Here is a 19815-nt window from a genome sequence, read left to right as displayed (position 1 = left end):
GTGAAGATTGTGCTTGCCTAAAGGGTTGGTACTCATGTGCATGACTGTAGTCAAAAGGAGGAGGTGCATGTAAATTTTGTCCGAAGGGAGCATATTGTGGCACTTGTGGCATTTGATAATACATAGGTGGGTAGACATTTTGTGGGGCAAATTGCGTCGCATTGTCTTATTGAAGTGGTTGAGGTGCATTTTGCAAAGCATGCTCAACTTGAACATTTTACAAATTTTGGGCATTGCCAATTTGGACATCTTGCCCTTGCACCGGATTCATCAACTCATCAATATTCACATGTTGCAAAAGACGACGCAATGCATCAAGATTCATATCACCCCCACGTACACTCCCCGCATCACTCACATTTATATCACCACCTATCCCATCTCTATTAGACCCATGCCCACTAACATTATCTCTAGGTTGAGACATGATGGCAAAGAACAATAGCAAGTAACACACAAAAGTAGCAATCAACCACGTCAAGTAACACAAGATTTTTTTTTTTATTTTTTTTTTTATTTTTTTTTTTCAATTAATGAACAACCAAGAACAATATTAAGCAAGAACAAGAGCAAGGATAGGAATAGAGCAACAATCAACCTTAGGAACAATAACACACCAAGATGTAGCAAGTAGTGATAAAAATAAAAATGCACAAAGCTCTCTCAAACAACGTATCACTACCAAGCAACAAACAAGGTGGCATCCATCGCCCATAGGAATCTAAGTTAGCCCCATCCGCCAAGTTCTTCTCACAACCTTTTTTTTGTTTTTTTTTTTTTGTTTTTTGTTTTTTTTTTTTTTCAGCAACTACACTAATTCAACTACACTAGAAAGCAAGTAAAAGGGAGGAACGAAGTTACCCTTGAAGCGTGACCGTGCTCCTTCCTTATTTGATGACGTTTAATAGCATAAAGCTAGCATCTACAAGCCACCCAGCTCCGTCTTTGACACTCACTTCCCCGGCAACGGCGCCAAAAACTTGACCGACACCAAAGTGTGTGTGTGTACTTACCCCAAGTGTAGGGTATCGTCAAGTAATAAACCGGTGAGTCCGGTATCGATCCACGAGGAAGCAATGCAAATTTGAAGTGAATGATATGCAAATGACTAGCTAACACTAATAAACACAATGAATATCAAATAAAAGCAAGTAAAAGAAATGGGCCGAATGACTCGGTAGCATGAGCGATTTTGTAATCAAAGTAAGCACAAATTGGATTTAAAACAATTAATTAAAAACCTAGTCTCTAGTCCGTCCCGGTGGCTACTCGGTTCTCATACTCAAGGTATCATTGCAAACACACACAACCATACACAATGCATTGTGTGATACTATCAATCATGCATATGCAAAGAGAATTGGGTTATAAGACTTCAATTCATACATGTAGGCCATCGGGTCTCTTAATCTACGATGAACGCAAATGGATAAGCACCTAATATTATGAATTAATATTCCCCCTTGGGGCTTGGCTTGGCTAACACCCTAGTTTCACACTCAAAGATCAATTAACCATAACTCTCCCATGCACATTCCTAATTTAACCCAAAACCCCATCATCAATACACATAATTAATAGCTATGCAATGAAAAACTCAATTAATTAAGGAAATCATGCAATGGGTTTAACAATTCTCAATTGAACACATTAGATGCAATCCCTAGACTAGACAATCCAAGAATACAAGCAAATATGTCATTCCCATAGATCCAATCACACAACTATCACGAAATTAAAAGAGAGAAATCGAAGCTACGATTCTTTGAGCATACCTTAAGTAATCGAAACCGAGCACCCACCGTTTGGGACTAGAAACTAGAAAGAGAACTACTCACTCATGATTGTTGCAATAAACATCCAATCTATTGTCATCTAAATCAGAGTTTATACAAAATCAAGAGAAAGCACCAAAAACAACAAAGAAAACTTAGAGAGAGAAACTAGATCTACACTACTCCTATGGTGGCTTTCTCTTGGAGAAGTCAATGAAAAATGAGGAAGCCAACCAAATCTTAGGGTTTTCTTCTCTTTTTACAATAGAAAATACCTAACTACCCTTATAAAATCGTTTCCCATTGGTTACATACATGATTTACCCCAAATGCCCTTGAAATTTCGGTGCAGAAAATTGCAGATTCGCCGTAGGTGTCCGGACGGGTGTCCGGACGCTTCATGCCTCCAACTTTGTGAGCCTCTGTTTCAATTTGTGAAGAAAGTGTCCGGACGGGTACTGTGGGTGTCCGGACGGTAAGTGTCCGGACACCTTGGAAAGTGTCCCGACACCTCACAGCAAAAAGTGCCCAAAAAGTGCTCCAACTTGCCCGAACAAGGTCCGATTCCTACAAAACCAAGGGGAAACATTAGTAAGTGTAAAATTAAGCTAAAATGCAATCAAATACATTAACTAAGTGCTAGAACATCCTAATTAAAGGATATTAGAACCTCAAAATAGAGGTCCAATCAGCATGTTAGTGTTAATACATTACAAGGCAGATATGCCAATTGTTGTCTATTCATCTTTATGATTACTAAGAGCTGATTCCAAATCAAAACAGAGTTTTCACTATGTTGGAGAGTTCAGTGTGTACTGTCTGTCACCTACCTACCTACCTGGGGATGTAACAAAGAATAACTGGCTTAATTTTCAATGAGTTTGCTTTGTCCTTTACTTCTCACGTTGATGTATGCAAATTGGAATCTAGTTTGCTCACCCATTTGTGTGTGATTTAGGACAACCTACAACTATTGAATTCACTATTTTGTATTAACACATAAATCGCTTGACATGTTAAAACTCCCACATCGGATAGTTGTTAGAAATATGATCCAACATATAAGATGGGTCAATCACATTAACATATAACAATCGATTTTTCAAGTAAATCTTGGAGGTTGGTTGGGTCAGGCCTCCCTAAACAAGGGGGACAAATTCGTGAAGGCTCATTAGACCCAAGTATAGTTCATGATTTTTTTTCATACACCCTATAACCTTCGCAAAGCGGGGACTTTGACCATTCTCTTTCTTTTTCAAAATCAAGATTTGGTTGTTAATTGAAGTAGGCATCCAATGCATATTTTGTGATGTAAGGTTGAAGAAGTGAACAATTCCCTTTGATGCAATCAATGGTGTCTTTGATTACTAATCATATAAAATTTGTTATAGAAAAACCCAAAAAAATGTAATAATTGCTTTAGTAATCAAGCAGACTTTTTTTTTTTTTAATTTTTAATTTTTGTGTGTGCGGGTGCTAATCAACTATATGGATAACAATAATAGCCTAAATAGGTACAAAAGTACAAAAAGACATTCATAGAGACGACCGTTGAGGGAAAACAAAAAATTGGTGGGTGCATAAGTCATTCGGTTTCATATATACCAGAAAATTACTCCAAAATACTTTGAGAGCAGTTGATTCTATAATAGAAACTATTAACCTAAAAATATTTAGTGATCCAGGTACGCCATGTCATATGCTACGTTAAGAAATCATATGATGATATTTCATAAGTTGTTGGTATCAATTAATGGATGATTGTAAATGATTTAAAGTTTGAATTACAAATTATTTTCATCCCAACAATCCATGATTTGCCATCACAAACTTATTAATTATCGTGATCACATTTAGGGGTGGCAAAACTCTGGCTAAGCTGGATGATCAAATTTGTCTGACTCGGTCTAAACCAAGTTTAGGTGTAAGTTATTTATCTGAAATTTGGGTCCAAACACATAAATCTTGTCCGGACTCTAACCCATATTCGATTATTGTCCGGATTTAAATCAATTCGGACATGCAAATATAGGAAAAAAGTGATGTTGTCAAACCTAGAATTGATTTTTTGTCACACCTGATCATATTGGTCATGGTGCACCACATCAGCATATGACATAACATACCAAGACCACAAAATATTTTCTAACCCCTGGTTTATGTGATATGTCATATTTACACGATATGTGACATCTAACATATATTATTGCGCCACGTATCCCCTATTTTCAAATTCAATTTTCCCCATTGGTTTTTTGTTACTATTTTTCTCCCCTTTTTAGTTTTGTTTGACATGGGATATATTCAGCATTTGATTTTAAATTATTATTCAAAATATGTATTTTTTTTTGTTTTGTTTTATTAAATTAGGGTCGCGTCGAACACATAAAAATTAAAATAGACATCACAAAATGAGTGATAAAGGAATTTCAAAATTTTGTAGCAAAATTTAAAACATAATTTTTTTTAAGTCGTAAACACAATAATTCCACTCTAATAAATTGGGTGGACATGATTTTCAAAAGGGTCCCATTTATCTGTTGTCTTATGGGAACTAATTACTTACAAGTATCATTCAATATATGCGCATATATTTATTTCATACTAATCATGTCGACCCAACCACACTAACCGTGTGTATATATATGTATATATATAGTTGAAGTTATGGTAGTAGAAGACTAAAATCAACCAACAAAGCTTGTTAATTCAATGCGCATGCGATGGTATCCAACCTCCCACTATTTATGTGAAGTATATAGTCGGCACTTTGTGGATTGATTTTCTGTCGCCAGTAACAATATTCATCCAACACTAGTCTTTCTTGCTTTTCTCTCTTTTTTTTGTGCGTGTGGAAATTTTACTATCAACGTAAAGTGTTATAGCATGATCAGTTAATTGTCGGGGGAAAAAACAATAGCAATTTAGTAACAGTTGCTTGACTGTCTGTTATGGACTGTTCACGTAATCTTTTCCTTTCACACCTGTTCACAGAGACTTTTTTTTTTTTTTTTTGTCTGGACTTGTTCAAAGACTTAAATGGCAAGTAAAGACTACCATGAAAGGACTAAGTCAAGCTATCACTTGTGACATGCTCATGATGTCAGTCCTACGTGGCCAATTTTGTTATTATTAGTAAACAAAACAGTCATTGCCCTTCAATTAGCACTTTTAATTACTTTATTGGGCTTATGGGCCAAATGGATATGGATATGGGCTTTCGCATTTTATGTTATGGGCTTTAAATAACGGGACTAAAGGTAAAACCAATATCTGTGCGAACTGCGAGGCCAGCTAGGCAGCTACAACTGGCACTGCCAACGGTCGGCTGCCTTTGAGTTGTAAGTTGTAACAGTATCTGGTTACACTTCACCAAATCTAGCTTCGGTTCCGAACCTGATTATCTGACCGTTACAACGAAGCTAAGTTTAAAAATACTCTCACCCCCCGTTCAGCGCTTTCCACACCAACCGCTCTCAATTTGAGTTTCGATTTCCACACCTTTTCCATTATCCCCTCAAAAATGGTGTCCAAGTGCATCAGAAAAACCCTCAAGAAGTGCGCCAGAGATCGGCGGATACCTCGCCGACACCACAGGAGGTCTCCGGCCAAGAACGCTTCCCCGCACACCCTCATCTTCTCCATCAACAAGTCAATCCACTCATGTAAGCGCCGCCTTGCCAAGTTCTTCTGCAAATTGGCCCGCATCGCCACACCAATCCGCCGCAAAGGCTACAAAATCTTGCCCAAACAAGAACCTGAATCCAAAGACAGCATCTGTAAAGTTTTGTTCTCTGACGACTATGTTCTTCCACCGTTGATTTCGCCCAACAAGAGGACGGTGTTTCTTGATCTCGATGAGACCTTAGTCCATTCGAACCTGGACCCACCACCGAATCAATTCGATTTCGTGGTTAGGCCCTGGATTGATGGGAATTTGATGAATTTCTATGTTTTGAAGCGTCCAGGGCTCGACGAATTTCTAGAATTCTTGAATGGGAAATTTGAAGTAGTGGTGTTCACGGCCGGATTGAAGGAGTATGCGTCGCTGGTGCTTGACAGGATCGACAAGAAGGGAGTGATTGCGCACCGGCTTTACCGGGATTCGTGCAAAGAAGTCGATGGTAGGTTTGTGAAAGATTTATCAGCCACCGGAAGGGAGTTAAGCAGGGTTGTGATTGTGGATGATAACCCGAATGCTTATGCTTTTCAGCCAGAGAATGCAATCCAGATTCGACCTTTTATCGATGATCCAAAGGACAAGGAGTTGATGAGGCTGGTTAAGTTTTTCCAAGGATGTGATTGCTGTGATGATATGAGACATGCCGTCAAGGCATTTGTTGGTGAACATGAATCACATGTATCTTAAATTTGTATGTTGACTGTGTTTTCTGAAGGTTACTTTTATTTTACTGATATTGTATTGAACAATTATTTGTTCAATTTTAAATCAGAAGGAAATAAGGGATGCAGTGTATTTCTCTTGTGATTATTCCGTTGCCCTATTTTGTGTCTTATCTTCTCCGCAGTGTCTGCATTCCACTTTCAAAACTCACCATCATTCAACAGTGTGAAAAAATTGCCCCTTCAAACTCAAGAAGCGCAGTATGCAGTTTTCCTTTTCTTAAATCTTGTTTTACCTGCCTTATTTGGGTAGAAGATGCAAGAACACACCAAGAATTTCTATATGTTCTGCTGCATTTTCTTGTTAAATATGGCAGCAGCTAGACCTGTCTGTCACCCCCTTCAAAAATAATTTTACCTCATGATTCCACATAGTGATGACGTATTGGGGCCGTGCTATGATACAAAACAAGAAAAGAAAAGAAAATGTAAGAGCAATAATATTTTTTTCATGCCATCAAGTGAAACATAGGTTCAAGTTCCCAACAAATCTTCACCCTGGTTTCAGTTCCATCAATTCAAGTAATTCAAAATCTCCTACAAGTATCCCTTATACAGCTCTTTAAGCACTCCATAGCGCTTCAGTGAATACATACAAAGACCAATCAGATTTATGAAATACTAAATGAGAGCTGTGCGCCTGTGCATGCACTTACGGATTGAAGGGCTGTGGAGGATCATCTTGAAGGGCCGTGGAGGATCATTGAAAATGGCTTGAAGTCATCTTTCACATTAATTGATCAAGAAAAACACCATCCTCGTAAAGATGCTCACATCTTTATTTCTTTCCATATGTACCATGTCTAATGGGAGCATGCATCTAATGCATGCGCATAGAGATGTACACACACAAGCCAAACCTGGATATCTAAATATCTGTGATTAGTTGCACAATTCCCCTTATAAGTCTTCTTAATTGACTCAAAGTATTGTGATACCATCTTTGAAAATGTATAGATGCATGTTTGAATGCAAATTCATATTTTCTGCATAAAAGCCTATAACTAGCTTATGGTATCATAACAAAGAAAGAGTGCTAAAGAACTAAGTAAGAGATACAAAGGAAAGTAGGAAACTAATATCCAGTAAATTTGTGAGAGCATTCATGTAATGTCTCTCCTTTGTGTGTGTGATCATATTTATACAGGCATAAAGATGTTCATTGGGTGGGGGGACAGTCATGGCGCTGATCCAGTAATTTATAAATGATAAACAGCACAAAAAGAAGAGGAAGACAAAGAAAAACCAAAAACATACAAATATCCCCACAGGTATATTGCAATGTCAGAATCAAATGGTTTGTTCATAGTGAGCGGACTGTTCAGCCTGATACATGTTAACAGAGGTTCAATGATGGCTACAATTGGCGTGAACTGAGTATGTTTATAGGATGTGCGAATGGGAAAGACTATAATAATTCCAAGAAAATATATTAATTCAGCGCCCTGGAGTTTACTTCCTTCCCACTCTCATATAATGACAAGATATAAAGAAAATACCAGAAAGCTCCACATTGGTGTTCGGGATAGAAAACTCTGATTGCAAGTCGAATCAATAAAGACAAGTAACCCTATCAAAAAATTCGTTATCAAATTTTAAAAAATTGATTCAAAAATACAAGCAAAGTTTACAGAGATATCACTTCACATTACAACAGTAGCTTCGAGTCTACCCGATTTTCGTCTCAGGTTAAGGAAGCAAAGAGACCCATATCACAAATTGGAAAAAGGAACAACCTCCAAGTACCCCATCCCAGATAACTTCTTCACTATTCACTCTCCATAACAATGGTGAGACAAAAAATAGAGATTCATGAATCACAAGTGAAGACCTGTTGTGGCAGGCGCCGAGCCTCGGTTTTGCTAAAGCACATGTCATCAAGCTCATCGCTACGGCACCATCTGCACTGCGGGTTCTGAGAGCAGTGAGATCTAGATACCATCTGCCCGCAGTCCGGGATCTGACGGGATCCGGTCCGGCCCCTCCTCTGCTCCGCTAAGATACTGCGATACGAAGTGGTCGACGATATATCTTCACCGGCGGCGATGCCGTGCGATGACGACGCTTGATAAAGAAACGAGAATATGAGGAGGAGGAGGAGGAGGATGATTGACAGTGAGATTGAGAACTTCATGTTTCTCTCACTGCGGAAACCAGTCGGCTTGTTTGTTTCTGGGCTAGGGCTAGTGACTATTGACTAATTTGTTTGTTTCTGGGCTAGTGATTAATTTTCGGACTTAATATGGACGGCAGAACAAGGCCTGGGCCAAAAATGGGCTTAAAACGGGCTTGGAATGGGCTTTTTATCCGTGAATGGAATTGGACTAACTTAGCCCATAATTAACGGATTCGTTGTCCTTGCTTCGAACTATCGGTTTGGTCATGGATAATTAAGGGACGAAACAGACGTAGACAATACGAAAACGCCATTAATACAGCTATCTTGATCAGCACAAACTAGTTTTCGATTTTTCGGATTATTGATTCAATATCCGATTTTTTTTTCTTCGTCGCAAGATCGTATCTAATCATAATCATACATCTCGAAATCCACCGAGCTTCCTGCACGGTGTTACTGCGGCTGATTTCGAGCGATGGAGTTGAATAATGGCAGTTCAAAGATTCGAGGAGATAAAGGAGAAATCGAGCATATGGATTCTAGGGTTTCTGCCTGGTCCCTCGGCGGAAAGAGCGGCCACCTCCTTACAGTAAGTTGTGTATTTATTTATTTGTTTTTGGTGTTAGGTTATTAATTTCTGAGATTTTGAACACGCTTGGCTTCAAGTTTATCGAACTCGATTGGTTTTATCAAATTTACAATCAACTGTATTCTCAACTTGGCGTTGGATTGACATATAGGTATTGCTTACGCTGTGAATAATATCGTGTTGATTCAGATTGAGGGTTGTCAGTTAAGCTGGGAAAAAAAAATAGGCGGGATTGTTGGTAAATTTTTTTCGGTAAGATTATTGTAAACAACAGTTCTAGGGAGAGAGAATTGCATGGGTGCCATTCTTGTGACTGTATTTAGCTCTTGTGCAATGTGTTGCTGTACTAGTTTGTGAATTATGAATTCATGATATGATATGCGAGGATGATTGTGAAAATTCTATTGAGTCTTGTATGACACTTGCACTGAAGATTCTATCTTGACAGGATTCTGGGGTGCTTAACTCTCCAGAGGAGAACAAGAATGCTCAAGCTGGTACCAATTTTGGCGACCAGACATCTAATGTAGATGTAGATTGTCTTACTCAGTTTCGTCAAGGTGCAACAGAGGAGACAAATGTTAAGAAGTCAGAAGGCGGTCATCAGAAGCCTGGGCAGTATTTCTTTTATGACACACCACTATCTGAAGAAACTGGGGTTTGGATACCTGTTTCAGTTCCGCCTATGTTAGAAAAGGATCGTGATGATTGGGCCAAAGGATTTCCATCAAATGGGGGTTACTTCCCTGATGGCGACATGGGATGGAGCCACTACCTTGAGCAAGAGAAGGAGCTGACAATGTGGGATGTGATAGTAGAAATGCTGCTGGCAGCTCGTGGAAAAGTGAGTGCTCTTACTTCAGCTGATGCTTATAGATGTAACTTATCGTGGGTTTCACGGGATTTACTAGAGCAAGCTTGGCAAGAGATTGCTCAAACTCTCACAGAAGCCAATCTTGATAATCTTAGAGAGATTCTTGAGGCAGAGCCTCCAAAGTGGTTGGCTGACAGTGCTGCTTCTGCTTGTATGTTGTGTGGATTGCGTTTTCATCCAATTATGTGCTCCCGACATCATTGCCGGTTTTGTGGGGGAATATTCTGTGGTGAGTGTTCCAAGGGAAGAAGCTTGTTGCCTGAAAAGTACCGTGTTGCAGATCCCCAACGAGTATGTGATGTATGCTGTGTTCGACTTGAGTCTGTCCAGCATTTCCTTATGGACCAGGTAAGTCGTGCTTCGCAATTACCCACCCACGACCTCACAGACCTCAGTACTTTGAGATCCTGGGTTAATTTCCCCTGGGGACAGTCCATGGAGTATGAAATCTACAAGGCAACGAATACAATTCGGGGTTATAGTAAGGTAAAAGTTCAGTCCTGGCGCAGCTTTTTTCAATGTTCGCATGTGCTTGAACTATTTTGTTGTATAGGTCTCAGATAAAGTAATGAATAGTTTAAAATGCAGTTATTTTTAGTAGAAGTCTGGTGTCTTTTTGGCTTGCCTGACACGTCCTGTGTTTTGTTTATTGAATGATCATGGGGAAATGAGTTCTTGCTTTTGGTTATTTCTTGATTAAAAGAGATTTTTTATGACTCAGATTTGAGCTTTTCCTGGAAATGTCTATTCAGAAATTTGGCATACTTATTCAATGGATAGCTGATAGTATTACATCTTTTATACAGGTTGTTGGTTCTTTGAAACCTGAGAGGTTGATTCCAGATGCCATTCTACGGCAAGCAAAGGGCCTTGCAATAATTACCACTGTGAAGGTAGGCGTGATGGTTACCTACAATATAGGAACAGGACTTGTAATTGCTTGTAGAGAAGATGGCTCATGGTCTCCACCCTCTGCCATATCAACTTTCGGTGTTGGTTGGGGAGCTCAGGTGAGCATATTTAAAGTAGTTTTATTTTTTTATTTATATGCATTTGAAGTGTGTGGAAGTGACTGCAGATATTGCATGAATATTTCTAACGTAATTTTATGCTCTCTTTCTAGGCTCTAGCCAATGGGAGAAACCACAATTTAAGGGCCGCTCGTGGAGACTATTGAACAATTTAATTAAAAATATGAAATAAGTTAAAATTGCCTTAAGTAAAGAAGAAAATATTGTACAATATTTCACAAACCGAACAAGTCCTAACTTCTTTGATTTTCCCAGTTTCTTTTTTCCCCCAGTACCTTTTCAAATTCATACAAATTGCATATACCTTTTAAGGGTTAGTGCTCATCAATTATTTTGTTTTGTTTTGCTTTTTGGTGACGATGAAGACTACTTTTGGCTTTGTTTAATTTGTACCTAATGCATATATGAATGCTCTTTTGCTCAGCTTAGCAAGCTATTTATCATTAATTTATAGCGTGTTTCTCTGTCTGGTGAATGTATGCTTATGTGTATGTGTCTGGTTCATCCATGATGTGCTTGCAGGCTGGAGGAGAGTTGACTGACTACATAATTGTTTTGAGAACGAGTGATGCCGTTAAGACATTTGGTGGCAATGCACATCTTTCACTTGGAGCTGGTTTGAGTGCAGCGGTTGGCATAGCTGGACGTGCGGTTGAAGCTGATGTTCGTGCTGGTGATGGTGGTTATGCTGCTTGTTATACATATAGTTGCAGCAAAGGTATTTCTTTTCCTTTAGATATACGTGTATGTGCTTTTCTATGTGCTTTTGTATGTGTATATGATTCTCTGGCATTCGTGGAGGCTGTCTTTCTGCAAGCTTTTTTTTATAACTACGTAATGCAAGTTTCTGATGTATTCACCCCAAGTTGACATTGATCTTTTGCTTCATGAAACAACCCGGTTTGAATCTTCCCATGTACTTCCCCTCGAATCGACACATTCTTCTTTGCAATATATGCAGGAGCATTTGTTGGATGTTCCCTTGAAGGGAGTGTTGTAGCCACCCGCACGAAAGAGAATTCCAGATTCTACGGGAGCCAATCAATAACTACATCAGATATTCTTCTGGGCTCACTGGCCAGACCGCCTGCTGCTGGCATCCTTTACCACGCTCTTGCAGATCTATATCAGAAGCTCAACAGATGATCGATAGCACAAAGTAAAATCCTGAAAGGAAAGTAAGTACCGCTAGACAAAATATTTGTACATTCTATGAGAAGCATTTCAAATTCAAGTGTCCATATCTATTCTTTGCCTCTGTAAGTAATCAAACAGCTCTTGTACAGCAAGAATTCATTTGCCCCCTCTCCCCCGTTCCGACCGAACAGTGAAGATGGGAAAAGCCTAAAAAACAATTCAATCACTTGAAATTGATGAACATTGGATTGACCAATTTGTAGCCTCTCTGTGGATTCTTAATTTTGAAAACATGATTAATGTTAAGGCAGATGATTATATGAAATAGTAAAAGGCTTTGTTCAAATGCTTGTCTTGTGTCCGAGCTCGAGGGTGGGGAAGGTGTTTGCAGAACTTAACGTGTCATTTAAGAATTTTAGGTGGGTTTAACGTGTCAATGGAGAGAACAAGTGGGAGGTAGAACTAATCAAGATGTGATTCTCTGCTCTTAAATTTCGCCTGTGATATTAGTTTGGAGTAATAAAAAATAAATTATTTTCTTGTCTAAATTCCTCGACTGTGTTTTCCTGCCTAGCGTGGAGAAGACTAAAAGAGGAAGAAAAAAAAATTAGTGGAAATGTATCAGAATTTTCATTGTTTCAAAGCTGTGAAGTGGAGCAAAAGAACTGACAATTCAATAATCCATTTCATTTAATCAAACAAAGGCAAGTGAAGTATGGTAAAAGCCCAATGTGAGTGAAGAAATTGCAGAGTTAGAATACTATTCTTAACTGTATCTCAGCTGAACTCTTCACTTATTTGTCAAAAATTTAATAAAATATGATCTTTTTAGATTATTTTTGCACAAAATTTTTTCCAAAGCCTAAACTATCGACATTCCAAAAAGAAAAGAAAAGAGTACAACGATTATTTTTGATGGATCAAAATTGCTCCACTTTTTTCGTGGACAAATTTTTTAAAAAGAAATGACAATATGTTGATCGAGAACTGTGTTATCCTCGGTGCCTAAAATAACATGTAGTCTACAATTGCTCCGTGTATTTCATTTAGTAAACTCCAAAGAAGTTGGCGGGATGATAAGTTGTCAAGATAAACTTTTTTATAAAATGCAAAAGGTTCTTGGTTCAACTTCAATTTTTTTTAAGTATCTATTTATAAAATTGTAAAAAAAAAATTGTAAATATAAATGGTCTTATTTAGCATTTACGTATAGGTATATATATATATACTTGATAATATTATATGGGTACAAAGTAAGTTAACTATTTATATTCATAATAATATAGGAATATGGCTGGCTACTAATCTACAGACAAAATCCCATATAAAAGAAATATAAAATAAAAATCAATAAACTGCAGAAGCAGAAAATCAACTGGAGAAGAAGGAGAATGACGTTAGTCAAAAAAGTTGTTTAGAGCTCTTGCAAAATGAGTTAGAGCTTTGACAGATTTCTTTAACAATGAAGTCCGACTCAACTCCTTTTGCATCTCTAAGATGAAGTTAAAAACTGTCCCTAAAATCAGTTTCACTAATTAAATGTTCAACAATCCTCTCATTGAAAGATCTGCTAAGAGAAAGATCTGTTAATGGCGCTATTGACTCGGGCGATGATAGGGGGAAGTAGCTTGGATCCGGCACTTTCGCTTCTGGAGGAATCGTTGCAGCGAAATCTTCATTGAAAGATTGTTTGCTGAAGAAACACTAGTCTCATTGCATCTAATTAGGTTAGTTTTCACTCTTTCCCCAATTTCTCTTGTTGCCAGCGATATTATTGCTCTGCCCTGAAATTCAATCCACAAAATGGTAAGCGCTACTTCAAGATTTGCGAGATTTTTATACATATGGAATGCTCTAATTCAATATTTCTATCGAAAAATCGAGAAGAAGAGATTAAAATTACCTGAAGCTCTGAAACATGAGAAACGCCGACCCTTCCATTAATGGACGAAATTGTAAGCTGTTGCTGCTGCTGCTGTAGTTGTTCGCGTCGAGTGATTCTACTGGACACTTCCGGTGATTGGTGCTGGTCGGAATCGGAATCGGAATCCGCCGTAAGAGAGAACAGGCGAAGTTCAAGATTGCAATTCCTTTTCATGTTGTTGTTCTTGCGATTGAAGATGAATTATAAAAAAAAAACGTTGAAGTTCTGCACTCCTTATGATTATATATATATATATATATATACACGTACCAAAATTGCTTTGTTGCGGCTATATAGTTTTCGCACGTTGAGCTGCAAGAAGGTGGTGGTGGTGGTGGTGGTGGCCGCAACAAAGCAATTCTGGATAAAAATCTATTTAAACACGTAAATCACACAAAACCTACATTTTATTGAATTTATTTTTGCACGTTGACCATGTTTTTCTTAACAATTAATTAATTTTAGCTTTTGTCTGGGTTTACCGAAATCGGCCGACTTTCCATTTCTTTCATTTAATTTATTTTTGCACGTTGATCGTATGTGTGTATATCCACACGTGTTACTTGTCGGACTTTTGTTCATGCAATGAGAAAGAGGTTTGGAATTTCTGGGGTTGGGGATATTCCTTGTATTTGGCACACTACCATTAATCCTTAATTTTAAAAAATATAATCGAGGATTAATAATCTTTTTAAAATTTGAATATTAATTATACATGCACATATGTGTGTATATGAATGTAATACTATGTATTATATTAAAATACGTAGTATTACACAAGCGGCGAGTAAGTTCAGGGTTTGAGCTTTCTTGTGTAACTGAAAGCTTCAATATTAGTTTTGTATAGAACTAGAAACACCATGTGTATAAATGGTTGGTTGGAAATAATTGGAGTTGATTTTGCGTGACAGTTCAACTAAAAATATGGGAACTTCCAGAAGTGACTTTTCAGATCTGAACATTGAGCAAATTTTCAACAAACCAAACGGCCACTCTTTTCGCTTTCTTTGTTCTCTTTGGTCATTTGCTTCTTAATTGTTTGAATCTAGTGGGTTAATCATTTCTCTCATTGTTATGTTGATTTATCTATGTTTGTGTCAATAATGCACGAGGTTTTTTTTTTTTTCTTTTTCTTATGAACAGATATTTGATTTTATATATAGAGAATGGATACACAACCAAGGGTATACCGAGGTGTATAGCCCTTGAGTCGGCCTAGTTTCATCAAATTACAGTGCGAATAGTATGACATTAAAAATTGACTCCTTCTCTGAAACAGTACTCTACGCTCCATTGTATTGTTCATGTAATTTAAGGCCTACCCCTGATGCTACCTTTCCATCCATACATAACAAGGTCCGCAATCTTTTGTTTGATGGGGACCCTGATACTGAAGCTCTTGGTGTCTTAACTTGATGGGATCTCTAATTCCCCAAGCCTTGTCACCAGCTTAACGAGCTCTTGATCATTATTTCGAATGTGTTTCCCTGTCTCACGACTAAATGTTTGTTATCAACATCTTTATTTTTTATGTTTGGTTCGTCTGAAATAACCTTGCGGGCTGGAGGTGAATAGACTGACTTCACAGTTTTTCTGAGAACAAATGATGCTATCAAGGCTATGGCATTTGGTGTTGTCCAGTTCATTCAGGCTCCAAAAGTCTAACTAATAGAAAATCAAGAAGAAAGAGAAATTTGGTGCTATGGTATCAAATACTATGGAAGGGGATATTGGCAGCAGAAGTAGAGTACGTAAAAATGTGAACCCAGAATTATCAGTACTGACTCGTGATACTCGATTATCATTTCAGGAGGTTATCTGCATTGGAAGCCTGAAAGTGAGGCTCTCGCTAGATGGGAATTGTGATTGTCAATTGGTCTAAGCCCATGGAATACAGAAGATTTAGCCCTGCAGAACTGGAGAAAATGATGAAGGGAATGCCTTGAATGGGCAAAGTTCGAGGAATCTTGACAGTGGTAATGCAATATGGTGTTTGGTGAGGTATGCTTTTATTCATATCAATATCTCTGATCAATTGTTTGCTTTGGCTTGTTATGAGTGCTAAGGACAGCTTCAAATTGTTTGCTTTGGCTTGTTAAGAGTGCTAAGGACAGCTTCTTGGGAGGGCAGTGCATAATTTGGGTAGATAAAGGTTTTTTTTTTGTTTGTGCTGAAGATTGTGAATGGGGTTGAATATTATGGAGTTTTTCTTTAGTGGTGTGAGTTCTTGTTGCTGTTCAGGTAAAAGCGTTTGTCCTTGGGAAGGCTAGGAAGCTTTGAAAGGAGGTTTTAACCGTAGTTGTCAATTGTTCATTTATAGCGGTGTTTAGAGATTGTTTGGAAATTGGCAAATGCACCATAGGTTGAGACCAACTTAAGGATTATAGAGGTGTGTTTAGGGATTTGTTTTGTCAGGTAGGAGGTTCTCTCGGGACAATCCTGAATCCTTGAGCAGATTAGATCGAGTATTTGTTTCAGTCGAATGCCTGCTTTCTTTTTCCAATGGTTATTCTTCTGCTACTTGGGTTTTCTTAGAGCGCTTAGGTGAGGAAGTTGGTTTTTTTTTTCTTTTTTCTTTTTTCTTTTCTTAATTTCGTAGCTGTGGTTGAGTTGCAGAAGCTCTGGGATTTGGTTGCTTTTGATACAGTTTGTTTATCTGGTTTTTCTGCAATCACATTATCATTAGCCTTGTTGTTTTTTCTGAGCATTCATATGTTTCCTACCAAGACATCCCTTGTTACTGTTATTGTAGAGATGTTTTTTTTTTCTCTCTTTTTTATGGATCATTGTAGAGAGATTACTTGGATTACAATAGAGCTTGTAAAGTGGTGGTAACTAAGGTTTTTTTCCTTTTATGTTTTATTGAATGTTTTTGACTTTTACAAAGTATAAACTGCACCAGATCATAGAGAAAAAGAAATGAAAAGAAGAAGAAGAGAGAAATGATAGCTGTTATCTAAAGCAACATTTTTTATTGATGAGAATACAGAAACAATGTGCAATCCTCAGACCCAAAAGTAACCAATTGTAGAAGATCAAGCTAAACTTTTCTAAGATAAGTTTTCTTCAATTCCATCCCCATTGGAAATCTACCTGGGAAGTACAGCCTCACACATCTAGTGATTGAAGGTATATAGAGAAACATAGCTTTGGATCCTGGACTTTCGCTTCTGCAGAAAGCGTCGCAGGGACATCTTCGTCGAAAGATTACCTTTTAGACTAAGTTGATATGGAACAGTTGATGATGAGGCTGTCTCCCATCTACTTGGGAATTTCATTCCTTCCTCAATTTCTCTTGATGCCAGTGATAGTATGGCTCTAGCCTGAAGTTTAATCCCCAAATTTGTTAGTCAAAGAACTTTTTGTGCAGAGGATCTCTTTATTCTAAATGTCCTAACTGAATAGCTTTTTGTAGAAAAAAAAAGGAGAAATACCTGAACCTCTGCATCATCAGAAACTTTAAGCTGTGGTTGTTGATAATGTCCAGAGCTTCTGCTAGAGTCTTCCGTTGATTGACGGTGCGCGTGACCTGAATCGAAATCAGAATCTGTTGAAGGAAAAAGCTGGAGTTCAAGATTGCGGTTTGTTCTCATCTTGAAAGGCTTAGCTGTCTGTTTTTGCATTGCAATGTATTTCTATTTCTATTTGAGATGATAAAAAACACGTTTCAAGTTTTTCATATAAATAGTTTGGCATTTACATAGCTTGGCCGCGGCCGCAACAATGCAACTTCAGACAAAACCAAAATTTTTTAAAAAAAAAGAAAGAAAAAACCTGTAGATTTAAACATGTAAAACACAAAACCAGACAACAGAATGGCAGGCCACATTGTAACATTTGATTCTGCACAATTTGGTCATGTTTTTTTGAAGTAATTTTTGCTTTGGTTAGCGAAATTGTTGTCTCTCATTTGGGATCTACTATGTTATGGTCGTTTTGAGCATATACATATATACAGGTGTTTTGGTCGGCTTGACTTTACAATTACTGGACTTCAATTACTTTCATATTTTGTTCATGCCATAAGAAAGAGGAAGGGGAATTCTAGGGAAAAAATTGTTTTGTGTTTGGCGGTTGGCACATTAAAATATTGGCTTAATCGAGTTTTTTGGCAGCTATAACAGAGCTGGTGATGGCTGTAATCTGCTGTTCTTTTATTACTTGACACTAACAGCGGATGTTAAAAAAGCTGTAAAGGCAGGCAGCTCTCCATAGGCAGCAGATTGACTCTGATCAAGTCTGCTTTGGCAAACTTGCCTCTTTACTTCATGTCCCTATTCAAGATACCATCAGCAGTGGCCAAGAAGTTGGAAAGGTTGCAACGGAACTTCCTGTGGGGTGACACTGTAGAAAAAAGGAGGTTGCACCATGTAAAGTGGAAGCAGGTTATAATGCCAAAGGAATGTGGAGGTCTAGGAATTGGGGACATCCAGCTCAAAAATAAGGCTTTATTGTTCGAGTGGATATGGAGATATCTGTCAGAGAAGGATGCTTTATGGAGGAATATCATTGATCTGAAGTACAGCCCAAGGGGACAACAACATATACCTACAACCTTCATACCTTCATCACCATCAGCTTCAAGCCTGTGGAGAAATGTGCAGGCTCTTGCCTCTGATCCAGACTCATTAATTGGCAATTTATTCCATCAAGGTGTAGGGGTTGTGGCCGGCAATGGATCATCAGTACGCTTTTGGCGAGACACTTGGGCTCTACATAGACCTTTGTGTGAAAGTTTTGAAAGGCTTTTCAACATCTCTGAACAGAGATATAGTCTGGTATTTGAGATGGGACTGTGGCAGAACTACAAATGGAAATGGAAGTTCAAGTGGAGAAGAAGGCTATTTGGGTGGGAGGAGAGATTATTGGAGGAGCTAAAACAGGAACTGTCAACAGTCTTATTATGCCCCAATAGACCTGATAAGGTCGTTTGGAAATTCACTCCAAAAGGGGACTTCAGTGTTAAATCTCTATACTCTAAACTTATTACAGGCCAGAATCAACACATTCTACCTCCCAGTCTTAGCTCTCTCAATTTAGTATGGCAGGGTATTGCTCCATCAAAGGTTGAGGTCTTCACATGGATCTTACTCCAAAAGAAAGTACCAACAAGAGACAGCCTTCTCAGGTAAGGTATCATAAGCTCACTAGAAAATGTTTGCCCATTCTGTTCAACTGCTCCAGAAACAGTAGATCATGTATTCTGCCATTGCCTCCATGTTTCATCTCTGTTGTATAAAATAGTGGATTGGTGGGGACAAGTATGGTGTCAAGCTGGAGATATTATTACTTTGTTTGGTCAATGGAGTGGTCTAATGGACAAGGGCGGATTACAGAGGAAATTCTGGACATTGCATTTTTTGCATTGCAGTACGGTCTATATGGAAGGAGAGGAATGAGGCGAATTTTGAAGGAAAGGTAGTGGAATGGAATAATGTGTTCTTGACTTCTTGTTGATCTTTGTCCGATTCAGGCTATGGAGCAATTATATTGACCCTCATTTTACATACTCGGCTGCACAATTGCTTCAATCTGCGGAAAGTATTAGCGTACGGAAAGGCCCACCAGCAATGGATCCCTCCTAATAGTGGAGAATTGAAGTGGAATGTGGGTGGAGCCTCACTAGGAAAGCCGGGAAGAGCAGGAATAGGAGGTGTGTTGCGGGATGAAAATGGCCAATTATTATGCTTGTTTTCAGGCAGTGCAGGGATATGTGAATCAAATGAGGCAGAACTAAAAGCAATGGAAAAAGCTCTACAGCTCACCCTGTCATCTTCCATGCCACCTACTTCTTCAGTCATCCTAGAAACAGACTCTCTAAATGCCTTCAAATGGGTGGCCCAAAAGTGTGAAACCCCTTGGAAACTTGCCCTTATTACGAATGCCATTGCTTTAACCAAGTTACAAATCAACAATCTATCTCTACAGCACATCTTAAGAGGAGGAAACTCGTTGACAGACG

At 38.3% G+C, this 19815-nt stretch overlaps 5 protein-coding genes across 6 annotated transcripts; 2 read left to right on the top strand and 3 right to left on the bottom strand.

Annotated features, from left to right (window-relative positions):
* Positions 1–5179: 5179 nt before the first annotated feature.
* On the top strand, positions 5180–6267 carry LOC120015456 (CTD small phosphatase-like protein). The gene has a single exon (XM_038867894.1). It carries the CDS (start codon positions 5299–5301, stop codon positions 6142–6144), a length of 846 nt encoding a protein of 281 aa, XP_038723822.1. The 5' UTR covers positions 5180–5298; the 3' UTR covers positions 6145–6267.
* A 1363-nt stretch (positions 6268–7630) lies between these two features.
* On the bottom strand, positions 7631–8381 carry LOC120015395. Its single transcript, XM_038867806.1, has one exon. It carries the CDS (start codon positions 8311–8313, stop codon positions 7990–7992), a length of 324 nt encoding a protein of 107 aa, XP_038723734.1. The 5' UTR covers positions 8314–8381; the 3' UTR covers positions 7631–7989.
* A 186-nt stretch (positions 8382–8567) lies between these two features.
* Positions 8568–12155, top strand: LOC120014043. Of its 2 annotated transcripts, none has more exons than XM_038865959.1 (5): positions 8568–8887; positions 9336–10247; positions 10571–10771; positions 11315–11510; positions 11754–12155. In XM_038865959.1, the coding sequence occupies exons 1-5, from the start codon at positions 8774–8776 to the stop codon at positions 11936–11938; spliced, it is 1608 nt and encodes a 535-aa protein (XP_038721887.1). In that variant the 5' UTR covers positions 8568–8773; the 3' UTR covers positions 11939–12155. The 2 variants fall into 2 exon arrangements, with proteins under 2 accessions (XP_038721887.1, XP_038721886.1); XM_038865958.1 differs by having other exon boundaries at positions 8569–8887; positions 10568–10771.
* Positions 12156–13291: 1136 nt separating this feature from the next.
* LOC120015539 (protein TIFY 5A-like) lies at positions 13292–14174 on the bottom strand. Its single transcript, XM_038868010.1, has 2 exons — positions 13833–14174; positions 13292–13713 (listed from the first exon to the last, which is right to left on the bottom strand). Exons 1-2 carry the CDS (start codon positions 14025–14027, stop codon positions 13525–13527), a joined length of 384 nt encoding a protein of 127 aa, XP_038723938.1. The 5' UTR covers positions 14028–14174; the 3' UTR covers positions 13292–13524.
* Positions 14175–15847: 1673 nt separating this feature from the next.
* Positions 15848–17503, bottom strand: LOC120015165 (protein TIFY 5B-like). The gene is made up of 2 exons (XM_038867403.1): positions 17288–17503; positions 15848–17176 (listed from the first exon to the last, which is right to left on the bottom strand). The coding sequence occupies exons 1-2, from the start codon at positions 17474–17476 to the stop codon at positions 16970–16972; spliced, it is 396 nt and encodes a 131-aa protein (XP_038723331.1). The 5' UTR covers positions 17477–17503; the 3' UTR covers positions 15848–16969.
* Positions 17504–19815: the final 2312 nt, after the last annotated feature.

Source organism: Tripterygium wilfordii, chromosome 14, assembly GCF_013401445.1.
Source record: "Tripterygium wilfordii isolate XIE 37 chromosome 14, ASM1340144v1, whole genome shotgun sequence".
Taxonomy (NCBI): Eukaryota; Viridiplantae; Streptophyta; class Magnoliopsida; order Celastrales; family Celastraceae; genus Tripterygium; species Tripterygium wilfordii.
Note: the sequence above shows the minus strand (reverse complement) of the source record. Positions and strands in the feature narration are given on the sequence as shown.

What these genes read in the sequence shown, in the direction of transcription:
- LOC120014043 (XM_038865958.1), top strand. Translation starts at nt 8,774, where the DNA reads ATGGAGTTGAATAATGGCAGTTCAAAGATTCGAGGAGATAAAGGAGAA. An exon ending in GTGTTGGTTGGGGAGCTCAG is followed by an intron (nt 10,772 to 11,314) that starts GTGAGCATATTT and finishes ATGTGCTTGCAG; the next exon opens with GCTGGAGGAGAGTTGACTGA. An exon ending in TACATATAGTTGCAGCAAAG is followed by an intron (nt 11,511 to 11,753) that starts GTATTTCTTTTC and finishes CAATATATGCAG; the next exon opens with GAGCATTTGTTGGATGTTCC.
- LOC120015395 (XM_038867806.1), bottom strand. Translation starts at nt 8,313, where the DNA reads ATGAAGTTCTCAATCTCACTGTCAATCATCCTCCTCCTCCTCCTCCTC.
- LOC120015165 (XM_038867403.1), bottom strand. Translation starts at nt 17,476, where the DNA reads ATGCAAAAACAGACAGCTAAGCCTTTCAAGATGAGAACAAACCGCAAT. An exon ending in CTGATGATGCAGAGGTTCAG is followed by an intron (nt 17,177 to 17,287) that starts GTATTTCTCCTT and finishes ATTAAACTTCAG; the next exon opens with GCTAGAGCCATACTATCACT.
- LOC120015539 (XM_038868010.1), bottom strand. Translation starts at nt 14,027, where the DNA reads ATGAAAAGGAATTGCAATCTTGAACTTCGCCTGTTCTCTCTTACGGCG. An exon ending in CTCATGTTTCAGAGCTTCAG is followed by an intron (nt 13,714 to 13,832) that starts GTAATTTTAATC and finishes ATTGAATTTCAG; the next exon opens with GGCAGAGCAATAATATCGCT.
- LOC120015456 (XM_038867894.1), top strand. Translation starts at nt 5,299, where the DNA reads ATGGTGTCCAAGTGCATCAGAAAAACCCTCAAGAAGTGCGCCAGAGAT.